We start from the raw sequence: 18,212 nt of genomic DNA, 5'->3' as shown, positions 1-18,212 counted from the left end.
AAAAAAAACTAACAAAACAAACAAAAAAAAAAAAAAAACCCTCAATGATACAAATGTGAACAAAATTATTTTGGATTTCAAAAGAGGATACTGTGATACGGTTTGTTATTTCCATCCGATGATCCTCCTGAAGAGCTTTTTAGTTGTATTTTTTTTCCTTTTTTTTCTGCTCTTCGCTCTCTTTCTCCCACACTGACTCTTGAAAAGCTTTGCCTTTCATTCTGTGTTTTCCTTCTATTTTCTATGACGCTTGCGAAAGGGCATGTTTATATGACACCCTCCTGTCCCTCCTCCCCTCCCCTTTCTCCCCTTGTTGAAGCTCTCCCAGAGGGACCGTCATTCATACAACTCAGGAAAATCTCATCGGACCATCCGTGCATCCCTCCACTCACAGCAACACTCGCATCCCATCCACCATTCCTCTGTGTGTATTTTTTTGTATTGTGCTTATTTTCTACAGACGATTAAAGCACAGATTCAGCTCCCTTATCCAGTCCTTTGAGTTGACTGTTTCAAGAAGCCTCAGTGTGCGAGTCTGTGGTGTTTTTCTGGATGTGTGGATGCTACTGTTGCTGTATTGTAAGATGTCAGCGAGCTTGTGCAGCTTGCGCCATATATCCATTCCAAAGCCCTGTTGACGCAGCGATTCCCTTTAAAGCGGTGTCTGTTACAGCTGAGCTCTCATTGGAGGCCAATCTTTTACTGGTGCTGAAGATTTCGGGGGTAAAAAAGCATGTTGGAATGTTATTTAAGGCTAAATACTGAATTGATTCAACTCAAGACCACGTGGATTGTGCTGAGAGTTGGGAGGAGAGAGCGACAACTCAGGGGGAACCATCGAAGCTGTGCCTTTCATTCGCCATCTTCACTCACGATCCTCCATGATGTCACTCAGGCCGCCGATCGGCTTCCAGCACCTTCCTGAAAATGTCTCCCCTCTCAGTGGCACCTCACACATGTCATTCCGAGGTTACAGCGGGTTCATTCAAATCATTGTCCTCTCGGCTGGCATTAAAAAGCCGGGCATGCTTTTGTCCCGCATGCAGTGACGCAAGTGTGCCATTGTCAGCCCACCCCCACCCCCACCCCCACCCCCACTCCCACCCCTCTTTTCCTTTATTTATCAGTTGCCTTTGTGCACATTGAGCTTGTATTTGCTCTTTCGGCCGACCTGAGTGTCTCCGTTCCTCTCCCCAGGCACCTTGGTGTGATTTCTTTTTTTATTTAACCAGCTATATTGTCATCTCACACACACGCGCACACGCACACTGAACGGGATGTGAATGAAAACACTAAACTAACTCAAGATAGACAGGAATGACAGATCAAGTAATTGAAATGGCAAATGGGGCTATTTTGAATTGAATGCAGGTGACTTCTGTCATTGGGACAGGAAGCAACAGACCTGATAAAGTGCATAATGCCCCAACAAATGGAAAATGGAGCATTTAGCAACTAGTGAGGTTTGCTGACTCCAGGTTAAAAAAAGAAAAGAAAAAAAAAGCTCCTCAGCACACACACTGCATCATCTGCATACAACCTCTGCATGATTAACACAAGGTTGAAAGTCAGCGTCAGATTGTAGTGATCTGCAAGGTCAGGCTTTAAAAACCAAGAATGACTGTGCCAGCAGAGATAACTTCAGAGGCTCAGCAACACTTCTTAAAGCCAGTTTCTCTGAGCATATTTGATGAAGGAAATCCAGAATTTGTGACGGTTTGATACACTTGTGCAACCTGTAGGAAAGCTTCATTAAGAGGTTTTGGTGTAATATCTACACCTCGTATCCACCTAGATCTTACAGGTCGGCCTTAGTTATTTCAATAAAATGACCCCAAACTGCATCCAGAGTGGACTTCACATCAGTCCATGTGTTGCGTTGACCAACTCACAGTTAAAACATGTCAATCCTGAGACGTTTTAGAGTCAGAAAATGATTTATACACTTCTAAAGGTACACAAAAAGACCAATTCCACACTGTCAGCATCAGCTGGCGTGTTGTATTTCCTTCTGTTGATTACCACTCATTAACTTTTACTTCAAATCCTTCCTAGCTCTTTCTAGATTCAAACCATAGATTGTGGATTTTGCTCCGCTGGAGAGCATTTGGCTCTGCTTGGAGCAGAAACGGCAGAATTCCTGCTGAAGCACGCACAGACAGCCTGATGAATGTGTCCCCTCTCCGTCCTGTCATCTCTGTCATTTCCTGCCACCTCACTGTCTCTGTCCTTTCCTCTCATCCCTTCATCCCTCTCCCACCTTTCCCCCTCTCGCAGGGGGTGAGGATCCGGGGGGGGGGGGGGGGGGGGGTCTTCTTTATGTAACCAGGAGGACATCTGACTGCTACCTTTACCGACAGGCAATTAGTTTGCGATTATAGGGCTGCCTGATGACTGGGTAGATGTGTATCTCTCCTCTGCCTGTCTTCTTTCCCCTTCACTCCATCTGTACCCCCCCCCCCACCCACCCACCCACCGTCCAAAGCTTTTTTTTTCCTACTTCTTTTTTTTTTTTTTTATAATTTTCCTGAGTGACATCTTTTGAGGTTTAGTGTCCAGAAAAGATCCTCTTCATGGTTTCATTTGTTTGTTTTGTCGATTAATATCCGGTGGGAGAAGAGCCGGCGTCCTTCAGTGGGACAGAAGATTCTTTTTCTCTGTGTGTGTGTGTGTGTGTGTGTGTGTGTGTGTGTGTGTGTGTGTGTGTGTGTGTGTGTGTGTGTGTGTGTGTGTGTGTGCGTGTGTGTGTGTATGTGTGTGTGTGTGTGTGTGTGTGTGGCGGGAGAGCCCAGCGCTATAAAAAGACATCAAAACATCTGTCGGACAGTGTCAAGGCAGGAGGGCGTATGAATATTCAGTCGGCAGTGGCACCCTCCCCGTCACCGTGTTTAACCTACTTACCATTTTAGAAGAACAAAGCCGAAGGGCCCGGGGACCACTCAGCACCACACCTCAGCCCCTCTATGCCCCCCAACACGCCCACAGGCAGCCGCAGCCTGGAATACTAAGACGAAAAAGCAGCAAACTGCAAACCACTGTTGAAGTGAACACAGACAGGTTTAACCCACATTAGCCTCCCGTGTCTTAATTAAAATGTCCCACGGTCCTCAGGGGTGAGTGGAGGTGGGCCGAGGAGACACATGCAGCTTCAGAGGGGCTCATGAGAGTTCAGACAGCAAAGCCATATATGTATGTACGGTATGTGTGTACACACACACACACACACACACACACACACACACACACACACACACACACACACACACACACGCACACCCGACAGAGGCAGAGCGCCATCAGAGAAAAAACAAGACGACCCACAAATGAATGTACCATCCCAACACCATCACAGTCCACTTCATCCTCCCTCTGAATCTCACTAAACACTTTCTGTTTCCTTATTTGCGCTCCTCTTCAATATTTTTCTCCTCTTTTTGCTGAATGTAATGATTTGATCTTTGTTTGCTGCATCTGATCTTATTTCCAATTAATAAAATATTGTTATTGTTCTTTGCAAAAAATACAAACCCGCTGTCACGTGTATTAATTAATAGAGCTCTCTATTGCTGGTATAGCAGATGGAAGGCAGTCTAAGTTATGGCCCGTGACTTTTCGGGTAGTGTTTTATGGTTATTTAATGAACAATTACACTCGCATCACTTTCTCCTGGAGTTACACAGTGGGCACACATTACAAACCCTCCTGCAAATGAGCTCCTCCACAAGACGACGTCTTCATTATGAAACTATTAGCGGGGCAAAGGACAGAAGCTGTGGGCAGGTCTCAGTGATCCTAAAGGAGGACGTATTTAATTTTTCCATGACATCATGCCCCCCCCCCCTCCCCAGATAATCCTTTGGATGGGTCAAGAAAGAGAGAAAGAGAAAGAGAGGAGAGCATGGAAGAGTTCAGATATTCATTGCTGTCAGTGTTTAGGCTTCAGCAGAGACAAGATCTTGGTGCAGATTTTGAAAACTTGGATACAAAATGTGAATAAAAAGTCAAAGAATATCAAAATAAAACAGGTCTAATTTTAAGGTTAAGGTAGCAGGACACAAAGCACTCGATGCTTTGCACAAATCTTGACCAGTCATCAGTTTGCATATTCTCCCTGTGCATGCATGGATTTTCTCTAAGATGATCCCCAAGGTCCAAAAACATGCGTTTGAGATTAATCATTGCCTCTATATGCTTCTGTTCTGTAAAAGTCATTAGCTTATATAAGAGTTAAAAAATAAATAAAAAGGGAAGGGACCAAATGTTTGAGTTGATTGAGTTCCATCCTAGACCGACCGACATCTGGTCAACCAGACAATCACTGACACACTGATTCATACCTACAAGCTAATTATATAAACCTAAGACATCTTGAGATTCTCTGAAACAGCCAGAATAAAAACATTCGTGCACAGGAAGAACATGCAAACTCAAAACAGAAACGACGTTTTTCAGGTGAAAAAATTGTGTTTTGGGTTTCTGTTTACACAATGGTGCACACGTAACTACAGAAAACAACTCCCTGCTTTGTTTTGCTTTTCAAGTCAAGTCCTTTTTCTTGTCAGAAACAACAGTTATACATAGCAGTGAAATGTTTTCAGTCCATGTTACGCATGGAAAAAGAAACAGTTTTTATTGGGTAGAAGAATAGAAATAAAAATGTAGAACACACATAATGCAAATTACACAGAAAATCCCACATTATAGGACATTAATAATAATTTAAAAAAAGGAAAATAAAATAAAGGCACAAGTAGCTAAACCAACACTTTAGAAACACATTTCTCACATTGAAACCTATAGAAATGATCCCTGTAAATATAGTCGAAGGTTTGTGAAAAAACGCTTTGATTCTGTGAATGTGGAAATGGAGGGAAAATACAACTTTTGTTAAAACTTGCTAAAGCTCATGAGCACCATGGCCATTGTAAATAATTCTTCTGCACTGGAGATTATCAATAACAACAATGAGTGCCATGACTCCCAGTCCTTGGTAGTTGTATTGTTGAGAATCACCGTAATAACAATCGAACTACCTCGTCTGTCCATACGAATGTCCATTATTCAGCACAAAGAGACTCGTCCCATGAGTTGACACAGTAAAGTTGTCCCTGACCATGATGTTGGCTTGTCATTATGTAACAGGATTATTATTCAAAATTACACAACAGACACAGAGGAGCAAGGTGAACCTGAGATGATGTGTGAAAATGAGTCTCGCCTCTTTCCTCCGACAACGCTCTGAACTCTCTGGAGATTTTAAAGAGGTGACTTGGCTTCAGGGTACACCAAGAGCAAAATAATAAACGGAATCTTAACTGAGGGGAGATTTTCACAGGGTGCTTGTAAAGTGGAAATAAAGCTGCAGTCCTGCAGGTATATGAGTGCCAAAGTCAAATAGGCTGTAATGAAAATGTTCCAGCAGTTGGTCAACCTGTCCTTTTCAAAATCCTTTTCCAGCCTGTCGGGCTATTCTGTTTGCAACTTTTACTCAATTTTCAAAAATTTATTGTGAACTTTGATAAGTTGTTGCTCCATCTTTTTTTTAAATCATTCACAAGCTAAGTAAGTAGTTTAATGCAGCTTTTAATCACAACCTGATGTGTTTTGCATCAAGCTTCAATTTTTCTTGAAAGCTTTGAGTTAATGGAGCAAAATGTGTAATGTGACAGCAGGCTGAATGATGAACTGAGCTGACTCGGTCCGCTCTCCTTCTAGAAAGGTGTTCCAGCTCATTACATCCCTCAAACTGTAACATCCCAAGAAAAGACATTAGCTTATAAAATGTAGTTTCCGGTGGCATTAATTCCCTCGGACTGTGAGTAACTCCTCAACTTTTTAACTTTGCCGAATGTTTGGAGGGTGTTTTTGTGAAAACCTTTTCATTGTTCGTATATGAGGATAAAGAAACACCATCTCCAGAATAAACACCTCTCGCTCTCTCAAACAACTACACAGGTCAGTTTGTTGACCATATTCGTGTAAATAAATTGAGAATATAACATTTACGGAGAGTGAAACAACAAAAATGAATGAAAGAGCTCTCGAGGTCAGCTACCAAGCAGCTTTTATCTAATTTAATTTAAATTAAATTAAATTAAATTAAATTAAATTAAATTAAATTAAATTAAATTAATTTAATTTAATTTAATTTAATTTAATTTAATTTAATTTAATTTAATTTAATTTAAAAAAAAAATTAATTTCACATTTTTTCTTTTTATTTCTTTTTTTTAACAGATAAGCGTGAGAAAATGGATGGATGTAATTGCATTCATTAAATGATCTATTTTTATTATATTATGTTATTTCAATTACTCTTAAAATGTTTACATTTCAATCATATTCTGTGCATGTTTATATCTGTTTATATTTCATTTTAAAGTAAGATCCAGTTTATAGAGGCGCCACGTCTGAGGAACACATTTCACACTCAAGGAGAGACTTCCTTGTGTTGCAAATCTCCTCTTGTCAGGTCTGTGAAACCAGCTGGAACCACAGCTGATCTTCTCGGCTCAGGCAACCGTAAAAAGATCAGATCTCTGCCGTAGACTGAAAAATCGGATTGTCAGACTCGGGCCCGAGTCGCTGCCATTCTAGCTGAAATCTGCACACATCCAGTCATATCGGGGTCAGAACTTGGGTAAATACTTAAGTCTGAAGTTTTATTCCTGCACCTGGATAATGACAGATCCTTTGCACTGGAAAATAAAATGATCACCTGGTTGGTTTTGCAGTCATATGATGAAATGTCAGATTTGTTCCATTTGGATTCTGGCTCAGTGACCAATTTATTGGGTTTATCTTGCTAATGCCAGGCAATGCCAATGTAATCAAGGTGCTGGAAACATTTCCCTGATATTTATATTCATATTGACATAACATAAAGCTTACAGTCAGGGCTAGTTTGGGCCACCCTGAACCATTTTCTCGATGAGCTGCACTCGGTTAAGGGTGTTTGCAGACCTTTACTGCACTGAGATTTTATTTCTACTATCCATACGGTGATGTTTCACTGTTCCTCATCACTGGCATTCTCTCTTTCTCCTGCAGTCTGTGCGTTCTCTGTTCTCGCTTTGTACCCGCCTGCAGAATCTCGGACTGTGGAAGTGGAAGTTCATGATCTGAGTCTCCGATCCCCTTCAAGTGCACAGTGACAGAGAGGCCTTCTGCTGCTGTAGACCTTCAGCTTCAAGTCTCAGTTGCTGAGTTCCTGTTGTTTTTTTTTTTTTTTATCATCTCCAACCAGTCTGTCTATTTTCTTATGACTTCTGGAAATGAGATATTTTCACCAAGAGAACTGCAGCTCGCTGAGCAATTTCTTTTTTTCTTACCACTCTCTGTGATTCCTGGAGTTGTGAAACTCCCAGCAGATCAACAGTTTTAGAACGAACCACACCAGCTTGTCCGGCACCAATATCCAGAGTCACTGAAATCACATTTCTTTCATAATGTCATGCTTGGTTTGACCTTTAGCAGCACATCTTGACCAAGTCTACGCGCCCAAACACACTGAGTGGCTTCCACGTGATTGGCCAGTTAACTTTTTGTGTTAACGAATATTGGAACAGGTATACCTGTGGGCTGCAAGCCACCTGTAAGAATAAGTATCCTCACCTGGATACAATGGGTGTATGAAGATGTGTCATTAACAGCAGGTAAAGATCGAAAATCGCAGCTGTCATCATTCTGGTTGGGAGGTTTCATTTTGAGAACATTTATTCAGTAGAAGAAATGTTTCTGACATAACATTGATTCAATAGCTTTGTCATCAAATATAAGTAAGTAATTTACTCATGACTCCTGAATCTTTAACTTGTCTTTAAAAAGACAGTAAATGAAGTTATCGATGCTCTTAAAATACGCTATACTGTTATTGCTGAGTGGTTTGCTTTCAGAGCCTCATGCAATCAATCAGTCTCAATATTTCAATCAGGTTTTATTTATGTAGTATATGTCAGACAAATATAATGTGATTCAAAGTTCACATAGCTGTAACACACAACACTCACTGACATAATATATCTAATAGCAGCTATACCTTAACCCTGAAGTTACATTTGACTGATTAAAGGCAAAAATGGATTTCTTGTGCCATTGTCTGTCTCATAACATAACATAACATAACATAACATGACACGACACGACACGACACGACACGACACGACACGACACGACATAACATAACATAACATAACACAACATAACACAACATGGTTCTCTGACATGTTTTAACTGATGTGCTTCCAGATTGGTTTTAAAGACAGCTGCGGATCCTCTCTGATATCTGATTTTCCAAAACCTTCCAGTGAAGTCAAATGTTAGCAGAGTTATTTAATCACAACAGGAGCCTTCGAAAGCAAAGCACCGAGAAGGCTCTGAGGACTGTGGTAGATTCCTGTAGACCACTTTTTATGGCTTTCATTGACATGTGCTCATTCGATTAAGAGCTCATGCCATCATATCTACAGTGCTCCCCCAAGAGGAGCTGCTTAAGGCCCCGGTTACATGGCAACATTTTGCTCTTTCATTTCAGAAAGGAGATGCTGAAGTCACTGGTGTTACGTTATACAAACAATTCAAAGTTTCTTACGTCCAACTAATGTCTTCATGCTAACTTTAAAAAAGCACTCACAAACTGAGATTCTAGACGGAGTAAGCCGGGGATGATGAATGTCTGCTGAACATATATGGAAGTCCCTTCAGAAATGGTTGAAATCTTTCAGTGTGAGCTGAGAGACGTCAGTATTCCTGCATTTTACATGACACGACTCATTAAATTTGAACAGATCCCGCAGGACTTCTCCATAAATCAAGAAAAGGATTTCCAGATTCAAGCAGCTAGATTTCAGCTCATTGCACCACACAGACAACATTAAAGATACATGGATGACGTGAAGACGTGAGGTGAGGCCGGCGCTCGTTCTGATCACAGAGTTCTAGGAGGAATTTGGAATATCACGGCTGCTTCGCCGATGATTGAGCAATGTTAAGAAATGGAATTTCTTTGATTTTTTCCCCCCCTTGATTGACTTTGTTGTCTTTCTATTGTTGAACTTTTTATGTCTTCAGAGGTCAGTCCTGGTGCACCGACTGAATATGCATCCTCTGTTTGAGGTAGGTAGTGTGTACTGGGAGTTTAATCAGCCACAAGAGGACAAAACTATTCCCAGTGGGTTTGAACGGACCTCTGGAGTTTCAGCTGAACACATGAGCTCTGTATTGCTGACTGGGAAAAGCTGGAAGAGACAGCTGAGTCCTAATATTTACTTTTTTTTTTTTACTGTTTCCTGTTGACCTTCCTGTTTGCCTTTCAGGTCATCCCTCATGTAGCAGCAATGGTTCTTAAGCATTTTAATATAAAAATATATACATATATATATACTAAGGAGGATTTATGAACCTGATATTTTACACAAGGGCAGACACTAGTGTTTCACCCGAGAGCACAAATTGGGACTGTCATGTTGATGTATGCCGCTTGTATTAACTGGATTGTTTCGGGTTTATAGCGCACATGTGAAGCGTCCCCGCTCCGACTTGAGCCCGCTTTATCTTGAAGGGCACAATGACACTCTGCTGAATGTCATTTACCCCCTCTACACACACACACACACACACACACACACACACACACACACACACACACACACACACACACACACACACACACACACACACACACACATCCTCGAATGAAAACTATGAGCACACACCATAAAAATTGTTCATATGACAGTCTTGAATGTCACCGCCGATCGGCCCGGAGGACAACCGTGCTGTTGGTGAGCAAATGTCACCAAAACTAAAGCTTTTAAAGCGAGACTATAAAGGTTAGCCGGGACTACATTTATATTGACTTTATTCATGTTCTGTTCATTTTTTGAATAAAAAAAAAAAACACCATCGTGAACATTTTGTGATTCAGACTTGGAACATGTCCTCCTAGGAAGCGCTGGCTCTTTCAGATTTCTACTATCTGTTTTTCCATTAGTAGGTCAGAGGAATTTAAACGGCCACTGTTCTCTTGCATTATTGATTGTGTTCACATTGTGTGTGAGGTTGAAGGTAACGGACAGCCCCACAACTCGTCGGCTATTTCTGACTGCGTGCCAGAACCCCCCACCCGCTTCCCTCCAGCCTTATCTCTGCTGTGTGTCAGAATCAGAAGGGGGTCTCTGCTCCTTATCAGTTTGTTCGTTGTATTCTTGGCTCCAGTGGTTGGACAAATTGCCATTTATGGTTAACGGGAGAACACTATACAGTAGAGCCCGTGCTGTGCTCCACTGACCCACAATGCATCAGGGCTTTATAAAAACCCTCCACAAAGACACCCCGGTTGGAGGTTAAAAGCTTCTGCAGACCCGCTTCTACGACTGCGTTTATCCAGAACTTGTAACTGAATCTTGTTCTGTGAGGACTTGGCTGCGTTGGGAACAGGAGAGTTTTTCGTTCTTCCTTCCTCCATGGCATCAGTGACATCCTCCAGCCGCAGATCCTCCTCCTCGTACCGCTCCTCGTCACGTTACAGCACGTCCAGCTCCTATCGGTCGGAGGGTTCGTTGGGGGGATCGTCCGATTCTTTGGACGCTCTCTTTGAGCCTTTTCTTGACTCTGCCGATCGCTCCAGCCTGTTTGGAGATGAGGGCTCCGGGAGTCCCACCTGCATGACCCCCTTCAGCCTGCACAGCAGATCCTCCTATGGGCAAACTGGTAAGAAGATCCAATCACCAACCTCGTACAGGGAACCCTACAACTCTACAAACTCTTTCTAAGTATTTTTTCTTTTCTTCCCTTTAGGCAAGTAAGATTTTTTTCCTCATCAATATAGAAAAAAAAACTAAAACTACATAACAACAATTATTAGGCTGATATAACATAATAACAAATAACATGGCGACAGAGCTTAGTTCATGTAGCGGATCTGTTATATCCACTATAGATATCTAACATAAAATGTCTTTCTTTCACCTTTTTCAGCTTTATATTTTTTATTTTAGAAGGACACAAAAGCAAGAAGGAGTTGCACAGCATTGACACACTGTTGATCAAAGTGTCTTAAACTTGTTTTATAATGGGCAAAAAAACAGGCGCCATGGGTTCCTGAGCCAGACCCTCGGCCCCCACCAGCTCCTCCGAGCGTCATGGCTGCCCACTAATGGGTCAAATCAGTAAATAAATTTACCCAGGGGGATTTAATGACATATGATTAAAAGTAAAATATAACCAGTGTAGTTGGTTTAATGTCATCGAGCAGCACAGGAAGGTGCAGCTGACTTCTACAATAACAGCTAGTTTTGCCTTGGATTCAGTGATTTCACATGACAGGGGAGAAAAAGGAGGCAGATCCGTGTCAGGAAAAGCAGCCTGGTGGCTCCAGACAGACATAAAGATCCAACAACACGGCTCAAGATATTACACAAAAGGTGGAGTGCCACTATAAAACACATACTTCATACGGAGTGATCAAACAGTTACACTGGTGCACAGAGCATGATGAGCAGTGTTTAAAAGGTTTATGAGGCTACAGGCAGACTAAAGGCCAATCAATAATGACCCTAAAAGAGCAGATGTCTTTGGTGTGGATGAGCTCAGGACTGAAGATGCCTTTAAAGTTTTACACACTGTCAGACCAAATAAAAAGGAGAAATATTTGATGCTTCTGTGGAGTCTCTGTTTTTATTAGAAAATTGTTTCTTTCCAGACAAGCATTAAAACACATTTATGACTCAAACAAAGGTCCTTTCATTTTGTATTTGACCTTGTTGTAAAATCTTTACACATTTATCTAAATACTATATAGAAATGTCACAAAGGGTCAATAATAAAACAAATACATAATATCAACATTAACATGTACAAAAATACACAAACTAACCTTTTTGGAAAACAATATTTAATTGTTGTTCTCTTGATTGTTTTCAGTTAAGTCATTTTAAAATGCACTTTTTTCCATAAACTTTGCTAGTTCTCCTTAATAAATTAGAAATATTCGTACTGTATTCCTTCTAACTTGGACAAATTATTATTGATGGAATCTAAAGTATTTGTCTATCCTGTATATGAAAGATCTTTTTAAAAAGTTTGCGGCTGTACCTTTAACCCCAATGATATGTTTCGGTCTCTGTAGTAGAATGATCTGATCATAAGTTGAAGAAAGATGCAGCACTGAGATCTACCTGGACAAGGGTTAGGGTTAGTGTTTTTTTTTTTAATTCAATTGGAGGAAGTGCTATTGAAGTGGATGGGTAAAGAATACAATAGAATACAATAGAATAGAATATGGACTATTTAATTATTTATTTATTTATTTGTTTGTCTGCTTTAACACCTTCCACCTCCTCTGACTCATTAATATTTTCTGGTTGTACGAGCTTCTTGTGTTCTAAATTCCTTCTATAGGGTGAATCTTTTTCTAGTAGTTTGGTGCAAAACACGGAGTCGATTTGAAAAAAGATAGATTGTTAAACGTCTCAAACTTGTGTTGTAATCCTTGTTTGTGTCCTGTAGGTGGCGCTGTGACGAGCCGGCAGCCTAGCGCAGGCAGCGGGGTTCAACACGTGGGAGACAGCTACTGCGCATCTGTTGACGTCAGCCAGTTTGAACCACACGACATCGTGGTGATGGCGTACAACCATCACGTCGTCATTCACGCCCAGAAGGTGTGCGATTTTGCTGGGGTGTGTTTGGTTCCTTCAGTGTGTGAGAATGGAGGGAGTGTTATCAGACATTTCTGAGGCAGTCAGTTGGGTTTTATCTGCATCATTAACAGCACACAATAACACTCAGACTGGAAGATGAATTAACTAAATCTGCCGAATACTTCAATTATATCATAATGGCTGCATCCAACACCAATAACACAAATGCAAGAGATGTGCGCTCGTCTAAGATGATTGAAACTAAAAGTCAGACTTTTGTCAGGTCTTGTCAGGCCAAAAAAATACTACAAACGTTTTCATTGTTAGTGTGTATTGCAGTAACCGGGGAGGGCATTCGCAAATTTCAGAGGAACCAACAGTGGAACAAAGAAGGATCACAATTAGGATTTGGCATGTCAGTGACAAGACAAATTACAGTTAAAAACACCTTTGCAATACTAGAATTGGTTTCATAGAGCTACTCGAGGTTTGCTTCATCGCACATCCATGTTGATTCCCTGTATGTTGCATGAACTAAGGTGAGACTGACAGCCCTTCTTCACGATGTATCTGAAGAAAAAGAACGTATCTGGCCACACAATCAGCATGAGCGTGAAAGTTAAAAAAGAAAAAAAAAGATCTATGCTTGCCATTTCAGTGGGATTGTGCATTTCCACGTACACTAAATCATAATCTGTGTGCAAAGTCAATGTTGGTCAATGTTTTCTCTTTCCCTTTTATTAATTAAAGAGAAAGAGTGAGCCTGAAAACACACTTATGCTCACTTTATGTGGTTATAAGCTCCACACACAGCAGCAGGAAGCTATACAATGAAGCTGGTATCAAATTACAAGCATGTGATGCTGCATGTCAACAGGCTTCGCAAAGCTTAAAGACAAGGCGCTCTAAGAGCTTGTCAATCAGAGGGAAGTGAGCCGGAGCGGCTTAAATCATCATATTGTTGGGCGAATGGGACGAATTCAGGAAGTCAGACTTTGAGTATTTTGATTTATTCAAAATTCAAAAGAAAAAGCTTGTACAATTGATTTCTGTGATGAAAAAAAAGTCACTAAAATGTACTCACTTTAACCATCCCCGAATACATCACTTACCACCATTCTGTACCCATAATTGAAAATAAAACAATATTAGTTCCATGTGGTAACACAACATGGATGGATGATTTATCACAGCCAGTCAGACTCACACATGTTATGTTTGTTCTGTCAGCAGGCTGGAGCTCGCTGCCTGATCTGCCTCCTCGCTCTGCCTTCCCTCTCAGTTTGATATTAATCATGTTTAAAAGGTGAGGGAGGAGACGTAGAACTGGGGAGAGTTTCTGCCTCAGAGTAGGGAGATCATCTTAACAGGGGTCAGCAGATAAATTGGCAAAAAATCCACAATCGTCCAACTCGCCTTGAAGGGCCCTAACCGCAAGAAAAAAAAAGTGTCTTCAGAGAGAACTCGTCAGTGTTGATTTCCTTCTCGCTCTCCTCCTCCTCTGCTTTTCTTTCATCCGCCAAACAGCGCTGACCTCTCAGCTTGTCTTTCTTTCACTGCTTCTCACCTTCTTTTCTCACACCTCACGCCTTTCTTCGCCCTGTTGCTATTCTTTCTCTCTTCATCCGTCTTCCGGTGTTTGGTGACCTTTCTTCTCGTCACCTCTTCGACCCAGTTTGTCCCCTCACAGCAGATCAATCCCCGCCCTTCAATCGGTTCTCTTCTCACCCTGACGTTTTGTCTCCATCCTTCAGGTTATGGACGACGGGAGTGTTAGCAACACTTTTACCCATAAGTCCCTGTTCCCAGAGGACATGGACCCCTTATCGGTCTGTGGAACCCTGAATCCTGATGGTACCCTGGTGGTGACTGTTCGTCGGACCATTGCTGATGGTGGTCTGGACCCGCTTCCAACATACCGAAGTGAAGCTCACCTTTGACTTGTGTCTTCGGATTGTTTCTTATCTGACCGATCACTATCAAAAAAAAAAACAATGTTGGTGTATTGACTTTGTCAAGATGAACCTTTGTCTTGAAAGCAAATAAAAATGGAAACAGGTGTTTATAATTAGGGCTTGCATTTTTTGGACACGCTGACTCAGCTTGAGCTCAAACAGCAAAATCAGAGTTTGCACAAATATCTTTGCACATGTATAATTTATACAAAATATGGACAAAAGTACCCAGACGCTCGAACGTTATACCATTATGCTGCGGGTGATCGGGTCCTTGTGCTCCTGCTGTGATAGCTGCGTCCGTATACTCGGCATGACGATGGACTTGTTCAGGGTTGTCGCTGGACTCAGCCATGGCTGTACCATGTCACCCCTTTTGTTTGTGATCTTCACGGACATGGTGTTGAGGCGCTCCCCGGGGTCAGGAGGGCATCATGTGGGGGACGCCAGAGGGTGACGTCTCTGCTCTAAGCGGCTGACGGTGTCCTTTTGGGGTCGTCACATGAGGGCCTTCAGCGTTGACTGGAACTGTTCGCGGCTGAGCGCGAAGCGCCCGGGATGCGGATCAGCACCTCCAAATCTGAGGAGAACGGCGTGCCCTCTCCATGTGTGAGGGGGGGGCTTTCCCCAGCTGGAGGAGTTTGAGAGTCTCTGGGACTTATTCACGTTAGTTTCTTCAACATTTTCCTGTTTTGTGGCAAGCAAATTTATGTTTTTGTCAGAAAATTGCAGAATTGGAAGAAAATCCTACTGCTCAGGCTGGTTTATCTAATAACAGCTGGAAAGTATTTGGATCAGTGTGATAACTGCAAATAATATATGTAGCACGAACAAGGGTATTGTATGTTATCCCCCCTACCCCCCATCTCTTCTCTTCTCTTCTCTTCTCTTCTCTTCTCTTCTCTTCTCTTCTCTTCTCTTCTCTTCTCTTCTCTTCTCTTCTCTTCTCTTCTCTACTCTTCTCTTCTCTTCTCTTCTCTTCTCTTCTCTTCTCTTCTCTTCTCTTCTCTTCTCTTCTCTTCTCTTCTCTTCTCTTCTCTTCTCTTCTCTTCTCTCTCTCTTTGAGCTTTCCCCCCCGGGTCGTGTACAGTAGCCATGCCAACTTCTAATAAAGGCAGCAACAGGAGGAGACTCCAGGTCTCTTCCTGTTGCAAGAGCAAAAACTGTTCTGACTCCGGAAAGCTCTCAATCACATAATATAAAAGGAAGAAAATGTTACTTTGCTTTGGATTTATGAGGCTCACACACACGGACCGGAGTACATCTGTCTCCAAAGGCCTTTCCTCACCTCATAACCAGCGCTCCCATCAATCAGTCTCCAAGTGATGCCCACATAGTGGCTCCGAGTGAGACTTTTCCAAGTGACACCTTTATCTAATATTCATCAGTACGAGGGCGGAGTCAGCACAGACAGATGGCGCTCCACTCAAGTGCTGCGAACCTCATTCATCACAAAACACATATGAGCAGTGTTTTAATAGAGGGAGACTTTTTAAAAAAAAAAATTTTTATTTCAACTCATTCTTGACTTTTACAAGTCACACCGCTGCAGGGTGTTAACTGATGGAAAACTGGTGAATACAGAGAACTAACGCATCTCTTCCTGTGTGAGTGAAGCATTTTCCAGCCAAGACAAACATTCCAGTTGAACAGAGACCACCTTACCAGTCAGATACAAATGTATAAAACAGATCTGATAAATAGTGGTTTGCTACCTCCTCCCACACACACACACACACACACACACACACACACACACACAACACCACTGATCAATATGGATGTGCTGTCGATGGTTTGGGATGAATGGTTACCCGTGCTATCCAAAGTTATTATTAACATGCCATGGTTTACCAGCAGTCCTCTGTTTTAGTACTTTCTTCACTTCTTTTCTTACAGAGAGGTTTTAATGGACATGGATATATTTCCTCTACACATCCTCCACATAACTTCATTCTAACCTTGTTATGTCAGGTCTTTCTTCAAAGAATAAAATATCTTCAAAGAGTTGTATAGCCTGATGGCCTGAGGGACAAAGGAGTTTTTTAACTCAGTGGGCTTTTCCACCTCTCCTACGGCATTCCTCAGTGATCTCGTGGGATTTGTCTTCCATGTGGTTCTCCCAGGTTAGTTCCAGTAAATGAAATAAAAAATTTAAAGATAGTTATTATTCATTCATTCATTCATTCTCTTCTGCTTATCCGTTTCTAGGTCGCGGGGGTGACAGTCTGAGCACTGTCACCCAGATCACAATGCACCAATTAAGAACCTTCATGCAGGTGGTGAGCCCACTGGAAGGTGACACCCGGCGTGGGACACAAATCCACTACCCTGAGACTGTGAGTCTAATGCTCTACCAACTGAGCTAGCCAGGGGTTAGATAGTTATTAGTTATTAACAAAATATATGCAACTGATAAAGTCAGGACACCCCCTGTTCACCAGAATAGAGTCGAGTCATTTATATAAGTATCATGAAACACACTAACTGTTTAATTTGGCATTTGAATTAATAGTTGAATTAATAACAATTAACAAAGTTAATGCTTAAAGATCATCTGAGTTGACATTTCATTCACCTTTGTGCATATTAGTAAGACAGAAATTATGATTCCTGAAATTATATTTATTTATTATAAAATAAAGCAGACAAAACACACAAATTCTTATTAACTCTACATAACTTGGTGTCTGTATATGTGTGTGTGAGTTTATGAGCGATGGAGAGAGAACAAGAGAGAAATGGAAAGAAAGTGAGTTAGTTGTGTGACGGAAACTGCAAATCAAAATGGCAGACCATGAGTAACTGCATTCCAAAATGGTGGTTACCAGTGAAGGTCAGGTCATGGGAGCAAGATGGCCGACCTAGGTGAGCATAGAAGCCAGACTTTAACGTCTGCTTCTTGTCACTGGTGAAAGCTTATTTATAAATTTGTTTACAGGAATGCTTTTTGGAGGAGTTCAGGGCAGTCCAAAGGTGTCCGCCCCTGGGAGGACTGACCAATCATCTTCAGTGGCGAGTTCATGACATCAATTGAGGTCTCACTGACTCATGTAACTGTTGATGAGTTCTCGTGATGGATTATTTAATGCACTTTGGTTTTTTTATTTTTATCAGATTTGACCAATATCTAATAAATGTACTTGAATATATTATAATTTCATAATTTCAATTTTATCTTTCAGCCTCTGCCACTCCCCTTCAAAGGATGTGGCTTTTTGCCCCCTAATAAGAATCTTTTGTCATTAATTAAAGTTGAATATAACATATACATTGTTAAATATAACATATAAATGCCAATCATCAACAGAGAGATGTACATGATGAGTCTGAAAGTATCAGATATTTGATGTAAAAAATGTTTTACTTTAAATTGATTTAACAAATAATGACATATAACACCCACTTTAATCCATATTGTTGTCAATCTACAATTAAATAGCAAAAAAACACTACTTTGGAATTTTCTTTCTTAAATTGAACTTAAATTCCACTTAAATGAACTGCATGCCTTTCAAGAATAGTTGTAATTAAAACTTTTACTCTGAGCCAACCACTTTTTTGGATTTCAATATTTTATCAAAATGAAGATGGAAATAACACAAAAAACAATATATTT

At 41.2% G+C, this 18,212-nt stretch overlaps 1 protein-coding gene across 1 annotated transcript; it reads left to right on the top strand.

Moving 5' to 3' along the window:
- Positions 1-10,463: 10,463 nt before the first annotated feature.
- On the top strand, positions 10,464-14,578 carry hspb12 (heat shock protein, alpha-crystallin-related, b12; the record flags this gene model as incomplete). The annotated part of the gene is made up of 3 exons (XM_080460124.1): positions 10,464-10,710; positions 12,508-12,659; positions 14,393-14,578. The coding sequence occupies 3 exons, from the start codon at positions 10,464-10,466 to the stop codon at positions 14,576-14,578; spliced, it is 585 nt and encodes a 194-aa protein (XP_080316250.1).
- Positions 14,579-18,212: the final 3,634 nt, after the last annotated feature.

Source organism: Lipophrys pholis (genome assembly GCF_963383615.2).
Source record: "Lipophrys pholis genome assembly, chromosome: 3".
NCBI lineage: Eukaryota > Metazoa > Chordata > Actinopteri > Blenniiformes > Blenniidae > Lipophrys > Lipophrys pholis.
Note: the sequence above shows the minus strand (reverse complement) of the source record. Positions and strands in the feature narration are given on the sequence as shown.